Raw genomic sequence first — 24,236 nt, 5'->3', positions numbered from 1 at the left:
ACATGTGATGTGAGCCCTTGACTTCATAACCCAGTAGCCAGTAACTTGCCCAACATCCCTTTCCATCAAGCTGTCTTTACATTGGTATAATGAAGGCTGGGATTCATGCAGCATTTCCTTGTTAGAATTTCACATAGCTTTTTTTTTTTTCAGATTATACAAATATAGCCTTTATTTTGTTGACATATCTTTTTAACTCTACTAAAATCTTATTAAGTTTGTTTTTGTAAGATCTCTATTTCCATAGGTTTAGGGTGGTTTGCCCCAACTATTTTCATTATGAGCCTTGTTCTTTTTAACGAACAATCTTGCCTTAAAACCAGGCTTTTCGAGCAATGCATTTATCGTACCATACCTGGAAAGCCAGTATGTGGGTACAAGCTTATCTGTTCTGCCTACTTAGAAACCTATATTATCCGCTTAATAATATGGTCTTTTCAAGCGAAAGACATCGGCAGCACGAAGTTGAGGGGTGTTAACCTTAGGTCAAATAAACAGAAAGGATAAAAACCTGTGTATCAGACGATGGTTTGGAGTATTCTTCGCCCAAGCTTTTCTACTCTCCCCTTTATCAAGCTATGTTAAGAAATCTTTAACTTTATAGAGTTAGTCATTAAAGTTCAAATTTTAAAAATTAGCCTAAATTTTAATAAAGGAAACTTTATGCAGTTTAGATAGAAAAATAATGTTAAATGGTACTACAAATAAATAAATTTTAAGACTGTTACAGTCGAGCAAGAATATTTTATTTAAAATATAAGATAATTTGATTTAATAATTGTAAACTTCATTTTTCACTTTAAGTATTTTGATATCTTCTTAGTACGTGAAAAGCTTGTAACATTTGGATTTTTCTGTCTTTTTCTGTTTTTAAACTGAAATAAAATTCCAAATAATTTTCAGAATTAAGAGATTTAATACCTTACCTTGCCACATGCAAGCTTCTCACATAGCTCTGGTCTTTCCTGTATCTCTAAGCTTGTATCTGCACCAATTTCCCTTAAAACTATCCACACAGGCATCATTGCATGTATATATACCTGTGGTGCACATGTGTGCACCTGTGTACACACACACACATACACACGCTTACCTGCAGTAACACTGTACACTCCAGCAATACTAAACCGTGCATATTGTCCATGCATATTGCCTCTGTGCCTTTATAAATGATATTTCTTCTATTTGAAAAGCCAGATTCTACCAGTTATTTCCACCACCTTGGTAATTCCTATTCATTTTTTAAGTCCAGGTCATGTTCTCTTGTTCTGGAAGTTTTCCTGACTCTCCGAGAGCTGTGATCTTTCTTTCCTCTGTGCTCTGGGGTCCAGCGCAGCTCAGAGGGAATGGCCAAGAGCACCATTCGTGCTGCCTTATGATTGCCGGTCTCCAAACATACATTTCATTTCTGTTAGACCGAAAACTACACAAGAATAGGGATTATCTGCTAGCAGTCTTTGTATTTCTTGGTATGTATGTACCACGGTGCCTAACATGTAGGAGATACTAAATAAATATATGAAAACTAAATGACCTGGTCATCCGATCAAAAGACGCCAGCAGTAATTCACAGGTAACCTTGTTTTGTTGTCTCTATAGCACCCTATCACTATTTGATATTTTCTTGCTTATCTGTGACTCTTTCATTATTGGCTCCTGTCATCAGAATACAGGCTCCTTAAGAGTGGGCTTTTGTTGTGTTCACTTTCGTCCCAAAGCCTAAACAAAACATATTCTCAGTGCCTGGAACAAATTTTGCTGTCCTCAACAGCAAGCTTCTTAATAAATTAGTATATAAGTTCAGTGCCTCCAGGGAGACATTAAAATACTCTGATTTCAATTAAATATTCTCATTTCAGTAGTATGAAATTCCAAAACCGATTTTTCATTAATTTTGGAAGATTTATAAAGGCAAGTATAATTAAGTAGTGAGGAACACAAGTTTCAAAAATCTGAAATAAAATAATTATTTGCTAATTTTGCCTCTTTTTGTCACTCATCTTCATTTTCCACTGAGTTTCATTTACCCTTCTGAATCTGGGATAATCGTGTATTTATGTTATTAAAACAAATACTCTTAGCTAATATCAGAATGGGTTGATCGTTAACATTAAAGAATAATAGGATGACCTGAGTCAGTAGCCAACATTAAAAATGAATAAGATCATATAACAAGAGAGAATTACCGCAATGATCTAGACACTTATTCAACACTAATATATTTTAATTAAAAAGTCCTTTAGTAATGACTGAGTCATTCACTAATGATCTCTAGAGGCAAAAGAAATAGAGACTGATGTCTCTAAACAGCTTCCCATGATAACATTTAGATCAACTGAGCCTAATAAAACTCAAACATAGTTATCACTCTCTCCTCAGACCTCATGTAATACGTAATCGATGTTTCATTTTTGACGCATTTTGCTTTAAATTGTGCATTAAACAAGCATCTCTTTAGTATCTATTATGTTCTAGGCTCTATGCCCTAGCCTCCTCTTTAATCTTATTTGGATTAATTTATCTTTTCCTGTCTTTAACCTAAAGTAAAATTTCAAGTAATTTTCAGAATTAAAAGATCCAATTTCTTACCTTGAGAGAGAGAAACAAAAGTGAATGAGAGAAGCAAAAGTAAGTAAACTTAGGGACAATATAATCTATAAATATGATGGTTTAATAAAAACGTGTAAAAAAATAATTGGTTACATTGGAAGTGATTAATTCTCCCCTGAGAGTTGGGGAAGGCTTCCAGAGTTGGAGACATTTGAGGTGGGTCTAAAGTCACACAGGTCTGGGTCAGTCTGGCTAGATCTTAGAGGGGTCAGGTAAACAACAGAAGCACTGAGGAAGGTTGGAGCCCAACTGAGAAGAACCTAGTTTTCTAAATAAAGTCATTTGGATTTTAAGCTGTTAAGTGATGGAAATCAAAAGGACGTCTTTAATTAGGACAATGACCGGATCAAATGTGATTTTGAGAAAGATAATTCTGACTGCTCCATAGAGAATAACTGGACTGGAGAAGGTACAGTGAAGGGCAGGAAAGAATGGAGGCTGCTTCATTACCCTGAGCCACATAATGAGCATCTGGACTAAAACAGAAACAGAGGGGAAGAAGAGAAAAGGTTGAATCCAGGCAACATTTCTTAGGCTGAGCCAACAAGGAAGGGCGTTTGAGGTGAGAGACTGGGGGTGAAAAGGCCCGTGCGTCTGCCTTGGGGCTGTGTTCACACAGTGACACTATGACCCAAAACTGAGAAAGGAGAGCATTCAACAGGTTCAGAGGAAAGATAAGCTGGTTTTTAATATATTACATTTCATTCATTTGAGGATCATCAAGACGTAATGGAAATATTTATCTAAGGTCCAGGAAATTTGGGAGTCTGGATTTAGAAATCATGGGTATGTAGAGGAAACCAAGGAACCCTGAGAGGTGGAGAGTGAGAAAATTGTACAAGGAAATAGTAGCTGCCATTATTATGAGCGAACCACTCTGAGAACAGACCCAATATCATTAACACTCTTCCTTGTGTCATGTCCCTAGAAACTCTAATGTCAAACACCCCTTCTTTTAAAATTTACACTTGAGGCATTTTATTAGGTGACTTTCTAGGACGTAGCTTACTACTCATTTCATCTTCAACCCTGGCATTTAAATGGTTGGAGTATTAGCTTACCACAGTCTTCATCTAAAGTCTGTGGCTCCTGGATGATAGATACAAAATTGTGGATGGAGCTTTCTTCCTTCGAAGGAGCTACGGGTCAACATTGCACTGAGGACCCAGTGAAGTTAATTAATTTTTAAAAAGCAAAATTCTTAAAAAGGGCTTACTGAGAATTGTCCTTTAACCTAAATCAAGAATAAAAATTCACGAAGCTTTAGGGTGATTGCAATCCCCTACTGCAGCCCATTTTTCCACAGAACAGAGAAATGGAATTCTCCAGAAAATGGAGTATCTTGGCAGGTTTGATTCCTTTCATCAATGTAAATATCCAAAGTTATGTGGGATCTTTGCCTTGCAGGAATCCAACATCTTTCCCAAATAACAGTCTTCTTTCCAACTATCATTGAATAAATCAAAATCACGCCTAATATATCATAGGTAATGTCCTGTGCCCTTGAGAACCACTCACCTAAGCTGTTGTGAACCATAAAAAGTCAGCCCTTTTAGCATTAAGCCGCTGACGTAAATAATCCTGGTCAAATACCTGAGCAGCGTATGCCAATTTAAGAGTTCGATCACTGGCACAAGCACCTGTATCATTAGAAGAGAGTGATTTCGACGGAAAACAATTTTCTGAAAAACTTTAGGTTTCTTACATATGTTCACTTCCCTTGATACGTCATCAAATGATAGCTGGGAAATTTTTAAAAATCAAAGTTTGGGATTTTCAGAAGATGAGAGCAGGAACGCTGAAGAGAAGAATTAATTGGTTGGGAAAATTTCCAAGAAAAATCTATCTGAGATGAAGGATTACTCTTTCTTTTGACTCAGTAATATTCAGAAATACTGAGGGATGAAATAAAATCTCAACATGATTTGACTGTAGCCAGAGCCAGAATTCATTCTTATGTTTCTGCCGATGACAACTTTTTAAAATAATAAGATGGAAATTTCTAACCACTATGGTGACTGGCTACTTTTTACAAGACATTTCAGATGAACAACAACATTATTCAAGTAGAGTTTTTTTTGCAACAGAAAAAAAAAATATCACCAAAGCAAATAACCACACTCAACTTCTATGAATTAGATCCCAGCCTGACTATACTAAGATGCAAAGAGCGTGCTGCATGCCCAATGGCCATCCACCACCCTCCTTGGCACAGCTCAGTACTGCTTAAAAGTCCTCCTGACATTCAAAGACTTCAACGTTTAAGTAATAGTATCAATTATAAGCCACATTTTTTTAATTAAAAAATTTTTTTCAATTACAGTTGACATACAGTATTATATTACTTTCAGGAGTGCAATACAGTGATTAGGCATTTATACAACATATGAGGTGATCACCCCAAAATGTCTAACACCCATCTGACACCATACATAGTTATTATATTCCCTATGCTGTACTTTACATCCCCGTGACTATTTTTATAACTGAAAATTTGTACTTCTAAATCCCTTTCACCTTTTCGCCCATCCCCTTAATCCCCCTCCTATCTGGCACCATCAATTTGTTCTCTGTATCTATGAGTTTGTTTCTGTTTTGTTTGTTCATTTATTTCATTTTTTAGATTCTACGTATAAGTGCAATTATATGGTATTTGCCTTTCTCTGTCTGACTTATTTCACTTAACATAATACCTTCTAGGTCCAACCATGTTATCGCAGGTGGCCAGATTTCATTCTTGTTTATGGCTAATATTTCATTGTGTGTGTGTGTGTGTGTGTGTGTGTGTGTGTGTGTGTGTGTGTGTGTGTCTGTATCGCCTGTATTCATTCACCTATCAGTGGACATGTAGGTTGCTTCCATATCTTGGCTATTATAAATAATGCTGCAAGGAACATAGGGTGCAAATATCTTTTCAAATTAGTGATTTGGAGTTCTTCAGCTTAATACCCAAAAGTAGAATTTCTGGGTCATCCATGGGCTTTTTTTTAGCATCTTGAACACTCGACATTTGGTTGAGAGGCCAAGGAAGATAGTACTATTTTTTCCCAAACTTCTTTAATAAAATTCTCACTTTATAGTCACTCCTTTATATGCAGCCCTACAGTCAGAAAATAAGAAAAAAATTGAAGTCTCTTCTCTCTAACTTTGGCTTAGCGGTTAGCAAAGTGAAGAGTGATATGATTCTATCTTCACACTATCCTAAAGACTTCTGAGCCAGATATTTATAAAATTTGAAAAAAAAGATGGCAATTTTACCAAAAGGGTTGCAACATAATTGATGTTGTAGACCCCCAGCAAGAAGAATTTAGGCAAGTGTTGTATCATTTTATATCCTACAAACTTACAAATAAAACCATATACAGTGTTCTGAATTTCCCTTTAATTTATCTTGGAAAATACAAAAAGATCAAATATAAAATGATTCTTTGTGTAGCTACTGTGTTTTCTTTCCTTTATTGCCAACAAATGATAATGAATCTAACATTGTTTCTCATCTTCTTAGAGCCACTCTTGGAAGCTTGTCAGTTCAGGGCCACACTAATGACTAGGAATGAGTAACAGTGGGTTGGCACTTGGCAGTGAGCAGAATAGCATCCACTTGAAAGTTCTAATGATTATGGGAAATCACCAAGTGAGAATAGGATATAATATATTTACAGCTTTAAGCTATTAGCACATGTCAGGGAAAGCCTTGTTCTTATCTTAGATTCTCATTCTTATCCTCTTGCCTAGAGTACACATACATACGAGTCCTTCCCCAGTTTCCATGCTCTGCTTCTTGGATAGTCTGTGGGTGCCCAGTTCCTCCCAGAGAGAGCACCTAGCTTTGCCAAAACCTAGTGAGTGACTAGAGCAGCTATGGGGAAGAGACACAGAATGCAAGCTGGTTTTTTCTGAGGCCTTTGTCCTCAAGCGCATTCCTCATTTTTCGCAGAGTAATAGCCAAAGTTCTTAACATGAACTAAAAGATTCTACAGTCTGACCCTCCATTCCCATCTGTCCTCACCTCCTACTCCCCTCACCTACTTCGCTATCCCATGTCCTTGTTCCTCACCCATACCTCAGGCCTTTCGCACCAACTGGTCCTTCTGCCTCAATGCCTCTTTCATCAGAAATCTGCTTGGTTCATTCCCTTAACAATTTCCAGTCTGCTCAGAAAGACCTATGCCAACTCTCTCGTTTAAGGCTGGACATCTGCCAGCTCTCTTCAACACCTGTACCCTCCTATATCACTCTTTATAACACTTACTTCTAATGTTCTATAAAATGTATGTATTAGGTTTATTATATGTCACCCTCACTAGAAGCATCAAGGGGGCAGGGATTTTTGACTCCTTGCTCACTTCCATATCTCCAGAATCTAGTTGAGTACCTGGCACATAGTAAGCACTTAATAAATATTGAATGAGTGGATTTACTTTATTTAGCAGTTACAAAAGTGATTCCTATGAATCAGGCACTGTTCTAAGCACTGTGCAAATATTGTCATTTAAACTGTGGTAACAACCCTATAAAGAAGGAGTTTTTATCCCCATTTTACAGAAAGAAAACTGAGGTGCAGTAAGTTTAAATGAAATTGCCCAAAGTCACACAGCTGGTAAATAGCAGAGCCCTTTGGTGCTCCTAATCCCTGCTCTCTGCTAAATGAATGAATAAAACATGGTAGAATCTCCATTTTCTGCACTTGGAACTAAGCTTCTTACTATAACTGAATTAATGATCCTAGTGTTTGATAGTGACCTAATCAAGTCACTGTGCTGGCCTTCTGCTTCCCTGGAAGGGAAACTTGTAGTTTATCGGGTCTCCAGGGCCTGGTAACAGAGGAGGGAGAGAGAGAAAGGGGTCGGGGGAGGCAAGTAGGCGTATGCACCGGGGCAGATCACAAGAGAGGTACAAAAAGGATCAGAACAAAATCCACAAATTCAGAACAAGGGACCGTGGAAACAGGGCTGTGGGAACAGGTCTCGAATCTGTTCGATCAACTGGAGACACTTCCTTTGGATCCACCTTACCATGCTTTTACTGGGCTAGGGGCTGCTTCCAGTGATCACAGGGCCCTCGAGCTACCTGTGGGACAGACTGACACATATTTACATATATGATTTATGCAGCTAACTATAGCTTTTTGGAATGATTATCTCAATGTTTGGAAAACATTTAGGATGATTGAAAGGGGGTAATTAGATTTTGAGAGGAGGCATATTTCTTACCAATTTCCTATTGAATCAATACTTAGGGAATTTCTGCTAACAAACTGTTGCCAAATAAAGATCCTGCTGGGTTTCTTTAATTAATGAGATGGCTTGGTTGTAATTATTCCATTAATTGTTTAAATGCAAATAAGCGCTATTAAAGATCTTGAAAATTCTTTCCTTTTAAATATGTTAAATCTTCCACGTTGTCCTCTCATTTCTGTTCTTAATTTGCCTAGTAAATCCTCTTTTAATCAATGGTACCAAAATAAGTGTTACCCAAACTGTAGTGGAATTATCAAAAATTCTAAATTGATGGAGTCTAAATGGAACTAATGAATTGTATCTGTGCCTTGAAGAAGATAAGATTCCACCGAGTCTGCATTTACTATGTAAACAGGCAGAGTAAAAAATAATGAAAGAAGTTGCAAAAGTAGGAACTTTCAACAGTATAAACAATTTATGCTCTCTGATAAGATACTAATTTTGGATATATAAAGCTAGTCTTTGAAAAAGTATACTTCAGTGACTCTTAAATACTCTTTGTTATTGGAAAGGTGAAATCCTTGCTTTAATACAATTCTATTTCCTGCCTGTCTGGATATGGGGTGGGGGGCAGGGGGGTCGGGGGCAGCAGAGATATTCAACCATGATGAGAGGCTGTGATGGACACAGCTAAGCAGTCAGGCTACCTTGATGTAAACCTGACAGCCTTTCCTCTTTAAAACCTTGGCGGACAGGTCTGGAAGATAAATAAGGATCAAAAAGGGGAATGCAGACAAGAGAGAGGAGAGAGGTATTCCCCTTTCAGTAAAGGAATTTCCCTGGGCCCTCCGTGCTTCACCAGGAGAATCCACCTCTGTGGGTGTCTTGTTCTTTTTCCCTCTAGCCTAACACATCCCTCCCCCCACTTCAATCTGAGTAAATTTACTTTCGGCACACCTTGTTCCAGGACTTCTTTTGTCTAGATTCTACAAAAGGTCAACTTGACACCGCTATATCACTTTACATCTATTCAGGCATTCCATGCTGCTTTCGGAAATGGTAAGAAGCGCACCTTCTCCAATGCGTTCTTTACTGGGGCAGAGCCTTACTTCTGAATAGACAGACAGTTTATTTTGTTCAGAGCTTATTTTTTGTTAATGTCCTATAAAGTCAATATATGGGTCTCTATTTCCATGGCTTTGGCACTAATTGCATACAGGATGCTTTATTAGTTAAAATTGCAAATCAGTCTTCTCGTATATCGTTATATTACTACCATGGTCTCCAAATCATGTGTCGTGTTGCCAGGTAGGAATAAGTCTACAACCAAATAAAAGAGCAGGAGAGCAGAGCAGAGTTTCAAATTACTGTGATAGATCAGTTCCCTCTTACACTAGGTGATTTTCCAAATCAGTCCATCACTGATCAGAGGTCATTTGGCAGATGTGCATAATGGGTGACAGACAAGCAGGCATTGGTGTATTAATTAAGACGTGCTGATAATGTGAGCACAGGTGTTTGGCAGAAATAACATTCCAAACACTATTATGGGTAAATAAGAATGATGCCTTATATACAGTAGGAGCCATCTCTGTCTGAATTAAAGGCTAGGTGTACCGAGAGAAAGCATTTTCTCTCCAACATGGAGACTTCAGAAAAACAAATTGGGATGAGGACATGGCTTGGTAAATAACATAACAGAGAAATGGATTGTGAGAGAGACGAAGGGCACCGCCCCCCCCCCAATATTCCTCAGATTCAGCTGCCAGGATATTCGCCATTAAATCAAATCGATAAATATTTGCCATATGCTATGTCTTATGCTTAAGGGTCATAAAAATTGGTGTTATAAAACACTTAGAAATTTCCCAAGTAGCTTTCTTGTTTTTATTTCTATCTCAGTTTTTCTTAAACCAGTAGGCATAGAAGACGTATTCCTTCTTAATCTATTGCTTAATGGTTCAAATGAACAACAGGCAGAGGAGTTCATTAAATTAGTTCAAGGTTATCTATAACAGGCCCTTCATCTTATTCAGTTTGAGAGAATGCTTGATTTATAACATGACCCATCTTGAATGATTTTGATGGATAACCAGAAACAATTAGAGACATAAATAAATATCCCAGAATCATGACAGATTTCATAAAGGATCCAGTGCAAAGATTCACATGGCTAATAAATTGAAACTATTAAGATAAATGATCTTGCATATATTTGATTTTTCTTTGTGATCTGATTGTTCAAAAGAGCAGAAATCTTTAAATTTTCCTTCAATTTAGAAAATATTATTAATGGAAAATATTATTAATGCCATTGTTTTACATACTTTGAGGATAGTTAACATTTCATGTTTATCAGAGATTGTACTGAGAGCTGATGTACACTTCTGTTTGTGACAGTATGTTCTGTTAATAGGGTCTCCTGTGGATTTTCATTCTTAGATTTTTGTCTTTCCTTTTCTTCTGTGTGAGCCTAGATGACTGAGTCCCAACATCAGTTCTAAAAGGTTTTGCGCAAGTTCACATACAAGTATGTGATACTAGTGCATGTGCAAGTGTGTGTACAAGTATTATGGGTAGGAGAGGAGAAAGCCAAGACTGTTTAGAATAAAAAATGGTTCCTGTTCTGCCAGGAGGTCCAGAAGGAAAGTGGGTCGGATGACCCAAGAAAGCATGAGATTTCTCCCAGTGACTTATGGAGGTCTGCAATGCAGTCTATAGTTTGTGGGCGTGGAGAGAAAGCAAGATAGTACCTGATCTCTTCTGGACCCTGCCACCACCATGCCTGGAGCATTTACTCCTCCAAAAGCCACAGTCCCAAAGGTTTCTTTTTATTCTAAGTTATGCCCACAGTTTTCACATTCTACCAACAAAGGGAGTGTCTTCCCCACTGGACAGCTCAACAGTTTAGGTCCTCGAGGTGCCATTCTTCCATCGACACAGCCTCTGTCTTCCTCATTATTGAGTAGATAAAACACTGGCTGCTTCTGCTCCACCTTCTGCAGCCATTTTGGCTCCACCCCAAAATTTCTTCCAAAAATCAAAACTTTGAAGATTCTGCCTAAAATATGTTCAAACAAAAGGAATAAACTGTCCCTCATTTTCTTTTTCTTCCCTACCTTGTCTTATGAACTTTTCTTAACCAGTGGTGAAAAATTCTGTTGTTCTAGTAAGATAGATATGATCAAATGACTCCAAATGCAAACAAAATAGTTCAGTGCTATAAATCATAGGAGTGAATTTGGGTAATTACCGTTACTGTCCCATAGCTTAGATTAATCAAACTAAGACATCGACACTAAGACATCTTTTGATGAGAAGCCACTCACTCTCCAATTGCAATTAGTGTCAATAATGGTGAATAGGGAAGTTAGAAAAAAATCCTAAGCCAATTAACGTATTCCAATTTTTCTACCAGCTGGTTCTTTCTTAGAATTTTGATCTTAATGTGTAGATAAAGCAATACGCTAATTGGTTTTTGCGGAATCTAAAGTTATGAACTGAAAGAAACTTCAACAAACATTTCAGGCCCGCCTGGGTACAACTGAGTTACAACAGTGGGTAAGGGATTCCTCAAGGAGCCGCCATTCAGACAGCAATTATTGCACATGATTTCCCAGTGTGTGTGTCTCTTATCATCCTGAAATAAATTATAAACTCCTCAAGAGTGGTCGACACTTTGCTCATCTTTACATTCTACATGGTATTCAGTATACAATTGTAAAGTGAATTCATGAAAAGCAGAACACCTATAAATGAAGTAAATGTTGCAAAGCAGTTCATTATACTAAACAATGCAAATACCCTAAAAGAAGAGGGAAAGGAAGGGCTTTCTGGAAGCCAAAGGATCTCTCAATACAAGAGAAATTTCTTTGGTCCAAGCAAGGGCATCTACAAGAGACATAACTCCCAGGTAAAAAAAGTAAAAAGTTCTGAAAGTTCTTCAAGAGCATGCCCAGTCCCGAGCTGACTTCAGCCTCTTAGTAGCACAGAAGCCATCTGTCTTAGTCGGCTTAGGCTGTTATAACAAATACTGCCGCCTGGGGGGCTTAAACAATAGATGTTTATTTCTCACAGCTCTGGATACAAGAAGTTCAAGATCAAGCTTCCAGCCCATGTGGTTCCCCAGTGAGGTACCTCTTCCTGGCTTGCAGATGACTGCATTTTCACTGTGTCCCCACATTGTGTAGAGAGAGTGCATGTGCATGCTCTGGGCTCTCTTCCTCTTCTTATAAGGGCACTAATCCTATCGCAGGGGACCCACCCTCATGACCTCATCTAAACCTAATTACCTCTCAAAGGCCCTCCTCCAAACACCATCATACTCTGGGTTAGAATTTCATCATATGGATTTTGAAGAGAAGCAAACATTCAGTTCATTACATTATCCCAACTCTTGTCACAGGTGTCCATCTCAACCTACTAGAGAAATAGCCCCAACAGAAGGTAAGTTTTGCTTTATAGTCAACTTAGCTGATGTGTACCAATGTCTCTTGATTGAAATACATTATTCGTATGTTTTAAGAAATTTTATTTAAATTTTTATATTTTAAATTTTTATAAGTAAGAAAAAAATAATGCTCTTGCATATTTTTTAATAAAATGGCCTAATTTTATTTCTGATAGCAATGTTAATTTTAAATTAATACTCATTTTTTTTTTTTGGAAGGGGGGCAAGCTCATACCGTTCTTTAGAGAAAAAAAGCATATAGAATAATGAGAAATTGATAAATTGGCAACTTGAATCAAATGAAAACTTGGTTTGATTTTAATCATTTTGGAGACTTTCTTACTTTTCCTGTTTTGATCTGATTCAGGGATTTCAGCTTCAACTCCAAGTTGAATTAGTTCATTTGTGATTATTTGGCAAAATCAGAGCAGACTGATTATCTGGGTTCAGTTCAAGGTGCAGCAAACTGTTTTCACTTTTTCCACCTTAGCATTCATGATTTGGAGGTTTAGTTTTATTCCCTGCTATATACACATGTGGCTGCATGCAGACACACCCATATTAAACCTCAAACCCATTAAGGTATCATTTCATTTGGGGTCGGGGAGAGTGGACAACTAAAGAGAACTCATTGAGTCTGCTTTCTGTTCCTAATGGAGGGAAGAAGACAATGTGAGGGAAGCCTCTGCGTGCATTGCCAACTTGAGCACCTCGGCAGAGAGCGCCATCGTGGCTCTGTCTCATGGAGAGATACCTCCATCGCAGGTGGAAGGAAAGCTAAGCCATGCTCTGCCCTGATACAGGATGTGACTTTAGGAACACAGAATGTGAACACAGAAGGGATCACTTGAATGACTTTCTCATACCAGATGGCCATTACAACACTTAACAACAGCCAACCTATGCCTAAGTGTCCAAAATCACTGCAAGAGCACCCCACCTAGTAACTGGGATGCACAGGACCACTCCTCGGCTGAACTGTGTGGACAACCAGTAATGTTCTCTGTTCTCAACTCTTGTAGTGCTGCTCTTCTCCCACATCCTGCCCTTGGCCAATATGTTCTCAATCTGTGGCCCCAACACCTGATAAAAAATCTACCCCTGATCTTTCTTTGGTAACAAATTGAAATTCAGTCATTTGGAATAGGACATTTTCTTTGTGTAGGCGGGGTGGGGAGGGACATTTTCCATCTACTCCCTTCCCTATGCCCCCTGAAGAACCTCTGGGATAAATGAACACTATCATATAAATGTGGTTAAATGAATTACTTTTCAGAGGGAGATTTACATTTTAACAGATGTGAATAACTTGAAGGGGTAAATTATTTCTAGAGAAATTTCAGGAATTGAGCAACAGAAAACAGAAGGACCTCAGGAGGCACTGAGTTTGCCTGGTGCTCCTGAAATGAATTCATTTTTCTGTGTCTTCCTAAGCCTTCCAGCCAATGAGTCCAGCCCAAGTTACACTGGCTTTCAAAACAATCTCCATCACTGTTTCCCAAGGCAGAAATAACTGATGGCCCTTCACACCTTGTTCTGGTCTCTCCATCCTCACCCTACTCTCACTTCTCTGTCCTCTTTCTCTACACATCCCCACTCAGTATCTGCTAAGCAACTTAGTAAAATTATTTCATATTCTTACTACCACCTCCCATGCAAACATAATTCTGAAGGTATTGTTATGTCAACTCCTGGTCGAATCAGTCCCTTTGATAAAAATACTTATTTCTTTAATTCTCTTCTAACATACTAATAGTTAATATAGCATCCTAAAAAGTAAGGATAAATGTGAAATTAAGCTAAATTAGTGATAACATCTGATAGCCTCTAAGTAATGGGTAACAGGCATGATTTTAGGGTCTTTTCCTGTTCTTCAAAGAGAAGAATCCATAAGATGGCTTTCTTTCATATATTTACTTCTGCTTTCTGATTTGTGTGGAGTCATCTCTAGATGTTAATTTCATTTCCTTAATATGTTTTATACTAATAGAATTTTTCAAATTACAAAGAATTCTAACTGCAACCCTTCTGACTGATGCCTTGCTTGGCAATTTATGACTCAGTTTACGTCACAAATCCTTTCCCTGCAGAGATTATGTGAGGAGGCATGCTGGCCTACTAGCCTTGTTACTTTAAGTACACACACACACAAAAGAGCAAAAATAGCTAGAGATTGATTATGTTGATTTTCTGAAGAAAAGCAATAGTTCCAATTTTGTATGTCTAATTAGCCACAGCTCTTCAAGAATTGGTGCAAATGTCGTGGGGTTTTTAATGTCAGCATTTCATCTGCACAAAAATTCTATTCAATGGCATAAAACCAGGAAAAACTAATGGTCACAGCAGACAGCTTGTAAATTAGACAAAGGTCACTGTGTTTTAATGAACAGTGCTGTTAATTAATGAGAAAACAACTAGAACATGAGCTGTTAAGCATTGTGAATTTGTGCACCCAAAAAATCAATCTTTTCTTAAAATCACTTTGAGTAACTCAAGAACAAAATAACTGCCAGAAAAGTATTTAAATCTCAAATTATGCAGCAAAGTCATATATATCAATGAAGTAGCATCACAGTTCTCTGTGTGACAAAGATTTTTCCCTAATATCTAGAAAAGAGGCTTAATGCTAGGTCCGTATTCTCAATATATATTCTAGATAGACTGCTTGTTGGGTTTCTACATTTCTATATGCATTTCCTTAGTCTTTACAGAATAGGAAAGATGCTCTTTGTTTTACCAAAATTCTGTGAGGACAGAAATAAGGAAATGCAACTCCTTCAAAACAGGTGATAAAAATAATAAACATTGCCTTTAGTTCTGTAGAAGGCTGGCAAAGCCAAACTTCTAGGGGCTTCAATAAGGAAGATCAGAAGCACTATTAGTAACACCAACTTTACATTACAGCTTTCCTCCAAGTACATCAAGTACTCTGATTATTATTCACTTATCTCATTAGCAAACATTTGAGTAAATAGTGGGCATCTTATTTCAATTAAAAACAAGAGAAGATGAACTGAGTTATCCTCGGGTACAGCAGCCAAGTCACCAGAACCTGCCTCATAGCTGGCTCAGCGAGTCAGAAGAACCATCTATAAATCCTTTCAATGAGCATAAAAGATTTTTGTTTCATTTGAAAATAAAATAAAGAGATCCCATTTAGAGGATCATTTAGAAACACCATTAAACTAAAACAAAGTCAGATTAGACCCAGCATCTGGACTTGACGAGGAACACATTTCCTCTCTAGAGTCTATACTTTGTTGGCTAGATGACAGGCAATGCCTTTTTTTTTTTTAATTTATTATTATTATTATTTTTATGGTGAGATTGGTTAATGAAATCCAGTAAGTTTCAGGTGTACAATTCAACAGTAAGGCATATGTATATTGCATTGTGTATCCACCGCCCATAGATTTCTTTCTGTCACCATATATTTGACCCCTTTTACCCCATCTAACTCCTCCTCCCCGCTCTCCCCTACAACTAGTAACCACTAGTCTATTGTTCATGTCCATGAGTCTCTGTTTGTTCATCTTGTTCCTTTAGGTTTATATCCCACAAAAAGTGATACCATGTGATTTTCAACTTTTTCCGTCTGGCTTATTTTCGCTTAGCATGATTCTCTTGAGGCCCATCTATGTTGTCGCAAATGACAGTATTTCATCTCTTCTTATGGCTGAATAATATTCCATTGTATATGTGTACCACAACTTCTTTAGCCAATCATCTATTACAGGATACTTCGGTTGCTTCCATGTCCTAGCCACCATGAATAATGCTGCTATGAACATTAGTGTGCAAACTGTTTTCCATAGTGGCTATACCAATTTGCAGTCCCACCAGCAGTGTACGAGGGTTCCTTTTTCTCCGCATCTTCTCCAACTTGTTATTCTAGTCTTGTCGATAACAGCTATTCTAACAGGTGTGAGATGACATCTCATTGTGGTTTTGATTTATATTTCCCTAATAGCTAGTGATGTTGAGCATCTTTTCATATGTTCGTTGGCCATTTGTATATCTTAGGCAATGCCTTTTTTTAATTGAAAAATTTTTTGAGATGCTTGTAGATTCACATGCAGTTGTTAGAAAAAATACAGAGCTATCCTGTGTACACTTGACCCTGTTTCCTCAAACGGGAACATTTTGCAAATCTATAGTATAATATCACAACCAGGATAATAACAGTGACACAATCCACAGATTTTATTCAGATTTCTCCAGTTTTGCTTGTACACATTTGTATGTGTAAATTTAGGTTATACAATTTTATCATATGCAGAGGCTTGTGTATCTATCGCAAAAGTCAAGACACCAAATAGTTTCGTCACCATAGGGATTTCTCAAGGCACCCTGTAATAAACACATCCACCTCCCTCCTCCTTCTCTCCCTTCCCCCACAATCCTTGACTTCTAGGAATCACTAATCTGTTAAGTGTTACTAAAAATTTTTATTTCATAATCATACTAAATGAAATAAGCCAGACATAAAAGGTTGAAAATCACATGATATCACATATGTGGGATATAAACCTAAAAGCAACAAATGAACAGGACAAACAAACAGAGACTCAAGGACATGGACAATGGACTAGTGGTTACCAGAAGGAAGAGGGGAGGGGGAGGAGGAAAATAAATAAAATGTTTAAAAAAAAATTATGTATATATAGTGTGAAAAATAAATAAACTGGCATTAAATTTTTTTTTTATTTCAAAACTGTTATATAAATGGAATATTATGGTATGTAACCTTTGGAGACTGGTTTTTTTAACTCAGCATAATTCTCTAGAGATTCACCCAAGTTGTCGTGTGTATCAATAGTTCATTCATTTTTATTGTTGAATAGTTTTCCATGGTATGGGTGTATACAGCTTCTTTAACCCATTCATATGGTGAGAACTTCTGGGCTGTTTTCAGTTTTTCGTCATTGCAAATAAATCTGCTGTGAACATTTGTGTACAGATTTTTGTATAAACAATAAGTTTTTATTTCTTTGGCATGAATGCCCAAGAGGTCAATTGCTGAGTCATATAGTAACTGCAAATCAATAGAAAACTATCGAACTGTTTTCCAGAAGGGCTCTTTTACATTTTTATACTCTTTTACATTTTCACCAGCAATGTATATATGAGTGATTCAGTTTCTCCACATTCTCCCCAGCATTTTATGCTGTCATTATTTTTTTAACCATTCTGATGGGCATGTAGTGCTATCTCATTGTGGTTTTAATTTGCATCATTTCTCATATAGCTAATTATGTTGAATACCATTTCATGTCTTGGGTATTGTGAATAATGCTGCAATGATAATGGGAGTTAAAATAAATATCATCATTCATTTTGCCATCCATATAATCTCTTTAGTGAAATGTCTGTTCATGTCTTTTGCCTATTTTCTAATTGAATTGTTTATTTTTTCACTGTTGAATTTTGAGTTTTGATATATTCTAAATACTAGTCTTTTGTCAGATATGTGCTTTGCAAATGTTTTCTCAGTCTACAGTTTGTCAGTATGAGGTATAGATTGAGGTTCTTTTTTTTTTTTTTTTTTTTTTTTTTTCTTTTTTATATATTTTTTTCATCCTTTTTTTTTTTTTTTTTGGCCTGTTAATGACTGATTGCATCAGCATCATTTGTTGAAAAGGCTATATCTTTCTCCATTGAATTTATTTTGTACTTTTATCAAAAAACAATTGAGCATATTTGCCTGGGTATACTTCCAAAGTCTCTATTCTGTTTCATTGTTCTCTATGGGTCTGTCTCTCTGCCAATACCACACAGTCTTGATTACTGGAGCTATACAGACAGATTCCTCCCATTTTATTCTTCTTTGCTGGGATTGTTTAACCTATTCTAGGATCTGTGCTTTGCCATATAAATTTTAGAACAAGTTCACTTATTTCTACAAAAAAAACTGGCTGAAATTTTAACAAGAATTTTATTAAACCCACAGATTAATTTGGGAGTTTTATAATTTTCAGCATGCATGTACTGTATATGTTTTGTTGTATGTAGCTAAACATTTTATTTTCTTTGGCATGGTTATAAATGATATTGTGCTTTTAACTTTTTAATTTTAACACATCCTCATTGTTAGTATACAGAAATGTGATTGATATTTATACATTGATCTTGTATCTTGTAACCTTTATTATTCTAAAAGTTTTTGCAGATTCTTTGTGATTTTTCTCTGTAGACAAGAATGTCATCTGCAAGTGGAAACTGTTTTATATTTCCAATCTTTATGCCTTTTATTTCTTTACTTTATTTTAGGGGAAAGCATTTAGTCTTTTATCATTAATTAAGACATTAGCTGTAGGTTTTTGCAGATGTTACTGAGATAATAAACCTTTATTCCTAACTTGTGAAGAGTTTATGTCATAAGTGGTAAAATTGGATGTCCACGTGCAGAAGAAAAAATTTCTTTATCTCACACCATATAGAAAAATCAACTCAAAATGGATTAAAGACTTAAATGTAAGGTCTAAAGTTACAAGACTACTAGAAGAAAACATAAGGAAATAACTTCTTGACATTGGTTGTAGGCAACGATTTTTTGGATAAGACCCCAAAAGCACAGATAACAAAAGCGAACGTAGACAGATGGAATTGCATCAAATGAAAAGCTCTGTACAACAAAAGAAACAATCAACAGAATGATGAGACAGCCTCTAGAATAGGAGAAAACATTTGCACACCGAACATCTGATAAGGAGTTAATATCTAAAATATGTAAGGAACTTCTCTAACTCAACAGCAAAAATAAATAAATAAATAACCCAATTAAAGAAATGGTAAAAGGACCTGAATAGACCTTTCTCAAAACAAGACATACAAATGATCAACAGATATATGAAAAGATGTTTAACATCACTAATCATCAGGAAAATGCAAATCAATACCACGGTGATATGTCATCTGATACCTGTTAGAGTATATTATCAAAAAGACAAAAAAATAACAAGTGCTGACAAAGATGTGGAGAAAAGGAAATCCCTGTGCACTGTTGGTGTGAATGTAATAGGTGCAACCACTGTGGAAAACAGTATGGAGTTTCCTCAAAAAATTAAAATTAGAACTACCATATGATCCAACAATCCCACTCCTGGGCATATATCCAAGGGAAATGAAGTCAGGATCTTGAAGAAATATCTGCACCCCCTACTGTCATTACAGCATTATTCACAAAAGCCAAGACATGAAAACAATCTAAGTGTTCATTGATGGACAAATGATTTTTTAAAATGTGATGTACATGTACAATGGAATATTATTCAGCCTTAAAAGAGAAGGAAATCCTTGCCATTTGTAATAACATGGATGAATCTGAAGGACATTATACTAAGTGAAATAAGCCAGATAGAGAAAGGCAAATACTGCACAACCTCAATTATATGTGGAATCTAAAAAAGTTGAGCTCATAAAAACAATGTAGCATGGTGTTCACCAAGGCTAGGTGTTGGGGAAGTGGGGAAATGTTTCTATTTCAGTTTTGCAAGATGAATAAGTTCTGGATATCTGATTTACACCATGGTAGCCATCATTAATAATATTTTATTGTATACTGAAAATTTGTTAAGAAAGTAGATTTTAACTGTTCTCGCACAAAAATGTTAACACAAAAATGTTAACTGTGAGGTTATGAATTTGTTAATTAGCTTGGTCATGGTAATTATTTCACAATGCATATGTATATCAAAACATCACATGGTACACCTTAAATATATACAATTTTATTTTATATACTTCAACAGAGCTGGACAAAGGCGGGGAAAAAAAGAGAAAAATTGGTCTTCTCACACTTCCATTCCCCACTTATTCTAAATCTGTCAGATTAGGGATGATTTCCCTTCTCTGGCTCAGTAGCACTTTGTTCCTTTTTATTGAAATAAGATGGAAATTTCAGGAACCAAGAGACAGAATCTGCTCAAAGTGATTTTCACACTTTTGTTCTCTATCACACAAGCCCAAATCTTCCAAAGAGGACATTCCCACAGCCTACAGCTCTGGGCCTGAAATAAACGCCCCACAATCTGCTGAGCTCTCCTCTCTCACTGCTGCTTACTCAGTGACTGGAGATTTTTGAGGTTATTTTTCACATAGTCTGAAACTAAGCCATCATAGAGAATACTAAGAAATGGTCTAGCAAGGAAAAGAGAATTCTTCTCTCCCAAAGCAGAAGTTGTGACCCCATGGTGAAATCGGATTATAACTTCCTCTTTATTTGGAAATGAAGGATTTTTTTCTTAAACTTTTAAAAAGAAAAAAAAAAAAGTAACAAGCAATATTCCTGAACAAGAGGCCCTGAGTAAAGAATTTGTAGATTTAATTTATCCTGCCTCAGTGCAACATAGAAATGGTGCAGAGGCAGCCTCCCTTACTTTAGAATAATGATCATATATTTTTTGGTGTCAGCTATTCCCACGAAAAAAGAAAAATTGTGATATGGTTGTGCCTTGGGACTCAGGCCACATTTGGGATTTTCTTGAGTATCTTTTATAATATGGACTCTCACTAGAGGTGTGCCAAACTTCTTGACACAGATAAGAGCCGGGCAGCAATAGAAAAGTGGACTTGCCATTAAACCTGGATGGGGCACAGGCACAGCTACATGGGCATCTTGGGCCTCAAGATGCTTCCTACACATGGGAAAATGTACTGGATCAGAAACAGGTGATATCATATGGCAGCCAGCTTAATGAATGAATTGATTCAATTACCTAGATATATACTCAAAATCAAAATAAAGCCAAAACAAAACCCTCATTAATGAATGTATATTGACCATAGTTTTAGTTATCCGCATAAAGTAATCTTCGGAGATTTATCCCACAGATAGCTCTCAGTCACTGTAAGTAAGCAGTAATGGTATTGAAGATTTATTTCCCATTATGAGAAATATTTGTGGATTACTCAGCACAAAATAACAGGATAGAATGATATATCTCTACCAGGCATTTCAAAAGTGCAACACATCATCACATGCTCTAACTGAAGAAATAGACATTTGCCTGAAATTTGCAACAAAAATGCCATTTTTCTAAATTTGATAACAGTTTTTATTTTGTTTCATAGAGTGGGAGAATGGGGAGTGGATTAGGACCTTCACTTTCTATGCTCTATATTCCTGCAATGTTTGAATGTTTTAATAAAGACCATACATGACTTTTATAATTAAGCTATTATAGTAAAATTCAATCAATAAATATTGTTCTGCATTATAAATTCTGAGTTAAAAACAAGGGAGGACATTATTTTTTAAAGGAAAACCAATTTTGATCAACTCAGTGCCTGTCTCTATAGGGACAATGAGGTGACTATGATAAGCTTGTTCCAGAGATACTTCTTTCTTACAAATTCCATTTGGTTTCTCATTCTATGGCCCACTGCTTAATGAGTCACTTTAGTCAGCCTTGCCCCAAGGTTTACTCATAAGTCTTCCTAAATAATCTCAAAGTCATTTTGCTGGAACAGGTGTTATTTTCTATGCAGCTCTCACCAAAGCGCAGCATAATACTTAACAAACTTCAGATCCGAAGAATTTAGAGTCTCATTTCTGGCAAAGGATACATGTGCCACACATGCAGTAATGTTTTTGAAATTTGCTGTTATAAAGAGATTTGGACACCATAACAAAAGAATTCATACTTCTAAATATTTAGCTCTTTTTCTCTGAAAACAGCTCTTAAGAGCTTAGAGATTGTGTCACCCCTCGCAGCAAAGTGAAGCTCTGTTTTCTGTAAAACTGTAAAGCTATGTTTTCAGGGTCCTCTCTTTCATTTCAGATATTTCACCAAGTAGCTAAATTCAGCTATAGTCTATATTCCAGACAAGGCAAATCCGTAATTCAGCCTGCACACTTAGTGTTAAAACTGACTCCTAATTTGCAAAGTGTTAGAGACTTGAAAAGGAATGGCATTCCATGATACCAAATGCAGACAATACAAGGTTTCAATATCTTCTAGGAAAATATCTTCTTGGAAAAGAGATGTTCTTAACTTTAGACATTTAACAAATAGATGTTTTAGATGAAGTGCCTAAATATCCAGAAACACCCGTAGAGCTTCTTGCTATGGTTTGTTCCATAATACCTCTCTCATACATGTCTTATTCGATATTCCAGGAGTTCGTGATGATTGTCGTCTTTGGTTTGGAGTTCATCATTCGCATCTGGTCTGCAGGTTGTTGTTGTCGGTATAGAGGATGGCAAGGAAGACTGAGGTTTGCCCGAAAGCCCTTCTGTGTTATAGGTGAGTATCAATGTTCAGATACCTTGACCTCGCATCCTTTCCTTATATAGAAATTTTCCGATAGTGCAACATTTAATTCATATTAAAACTAACAGTCATGGAGTATTTACCATGGACAGGCGCGTTTGTGTTTAAAAGCTGTTGACCCATGTAATCCTTAACCAACACTGTGACATAGGTATTTTTACTATCCTTATTTTACAAATGAAGAAACTGAGACAAACAGAGGTGAAGTAAGTTACTAAAAGTCATGTAGGTGGTACGCAGTGGAGTTAGGATTTGAGCCAGGTAGTCTGGCTCTAGAACATCCACTTGTATCAATTAAGTTACACTGAACTATATGGTTCTCCAGTGTTGCTCTGAATTAGGAAAACATTGATTTCAGTAAGTATAAAAACCTCTTTTTGCTCTACACTATGAGCAGTACCCTTTTTATGCTCTTAATTAACTGGAACGGATAGCAGTGTGTTAGCCCTGATGATGCATATCAATTACTATGTCTCAAGAATGATTACAAGTATGTTTTACTTTATGCATTGGTAACTTCAGATCAAGTGTTTTACACTCTGGAATATGAATCCCCCGTGCTGCAGTCCCCAAACAAGTATCACATCTCTGCACCTACCTAGCTGCTGTGATTTCAGAGGGATTCCATTCATCTGGGTGCCAACTTGAAATTATACTTCTTAATGAAGATACCACATAGCATTCTGGAGTTAAGATATGGGATCTTCTGGTAATACATTTAAAAGTATATCATAAAATTGAAAACCTTATAAATTATATCTCAATAAAAATAGAGTAAGTTGCCTACGCCATGGCCCTTTATCCTTAAATATTTCAATATAGATTTCCTAAGACTAAAGATATTTTTATATAAACTTAGGTAAATTTAACATTGATATAATACTTTATTTAATCTACTGGTTGTATTCCAGGTTTGTCAGTTGACCCAATAATGTCCTTTACAGCCATTTTCTCCTCTCCAATACATAATCTGGTCTAGGACCACATACTGCATTGTTTGTTGTGTCTCTTTAGTCTCTTAATTTGGAAAGTTCTTCAGACTTCCTTTGTTTCGTGCCAGTGGTGCTTTTTGAAAAATACAACCTTGTGCTCCCTCTTTTTAATAAATGGAATATTCTTCTTTTGGGAGGAAAAAAAGAAAACCCTATACATAAAAGCTGTTATTGTTATTGTTGTGGTAGTGGTGGTTGTTATTTAACAGCTAAATTCAGTTGTCTTTCTCTTTTTACCTTCTCACTTCTTTGGCAGCCATTTGGATCTGAAAATTCTTGGTGAGGCTTATTTATTTCAACTACTTCCAATCTCCAAAAGTTGATTTTTAATTTACAAGGTAGTTTAGACTACCTTCTTCATCTATGACAAGTTTTCTATTTCTATTTTGTTTTGTTTCACAAATTGTTGAGTAATCTTAGTTTCCTCTTTTACCCCTGTTCCCTGTGGCAGGGGCAGAGTGAACTTAAGAAAGAATCAGAGAAAGTGTCTCCCTATCCATCGGGACTGTTAAGAAGAATATTTTATTCCATCCTTGTTGTGAGGGAAGAGCTGGGTGGGCTTACCACACACTCTTTGCTGAGGTAATTTCATAGTATGTACATTTCAAAAGAGTCACCATTTATTCAATCAAACTTTATAGAAATTTGGCTGTGGAAAGCATTGGAGTGACAATAGTGAAATTTAAATTAAATCAATCTTAAAATACCTTGTTTGTCCTTCACTGGAACA

At 36.5% G+C, this 24,236-nt stretch overlaps 1 protein-coding gene across 1 annotated transcript in view; it reads left to right on the top strand.

Moving 5' to 3' along the window:
- KCNQ5 (potassium voltage-gated channel subfamily Q member 5) overlaps nucleotides 1–24,236 on the top strand; it is a 451,205-nt gene that overhangs the window by 311,716 nt on the left and 115,253 nt on the right. The window contains 1 exon segment of the mRNA XM_025042894.1: nucleotides 22,361–22,487. Coding sequence (XP_024898662.1) covers nucleotides 22,361–22,487 — 127 coding nt within the window.

This window comes from Pteropus alecto, unplaced genomic scaffold (assembly GCF_000325575.1).
Source record: "Pteropus alecto unplaced genomic scaffold, ASM32557v1 scaffold7, whole genome shotgun sequence".
In the NCBI taxonomy this organism is placed as follows: domain Eukaryota; kingdom Metazoa; phylum Chordata; class Mammalia; order Chiroptera; family Pteropodidae; genus Pteropus; species Pteropus alecto.
This window is presented reverse-complemented; position numbering and strand designations above follow the sequence as displayed.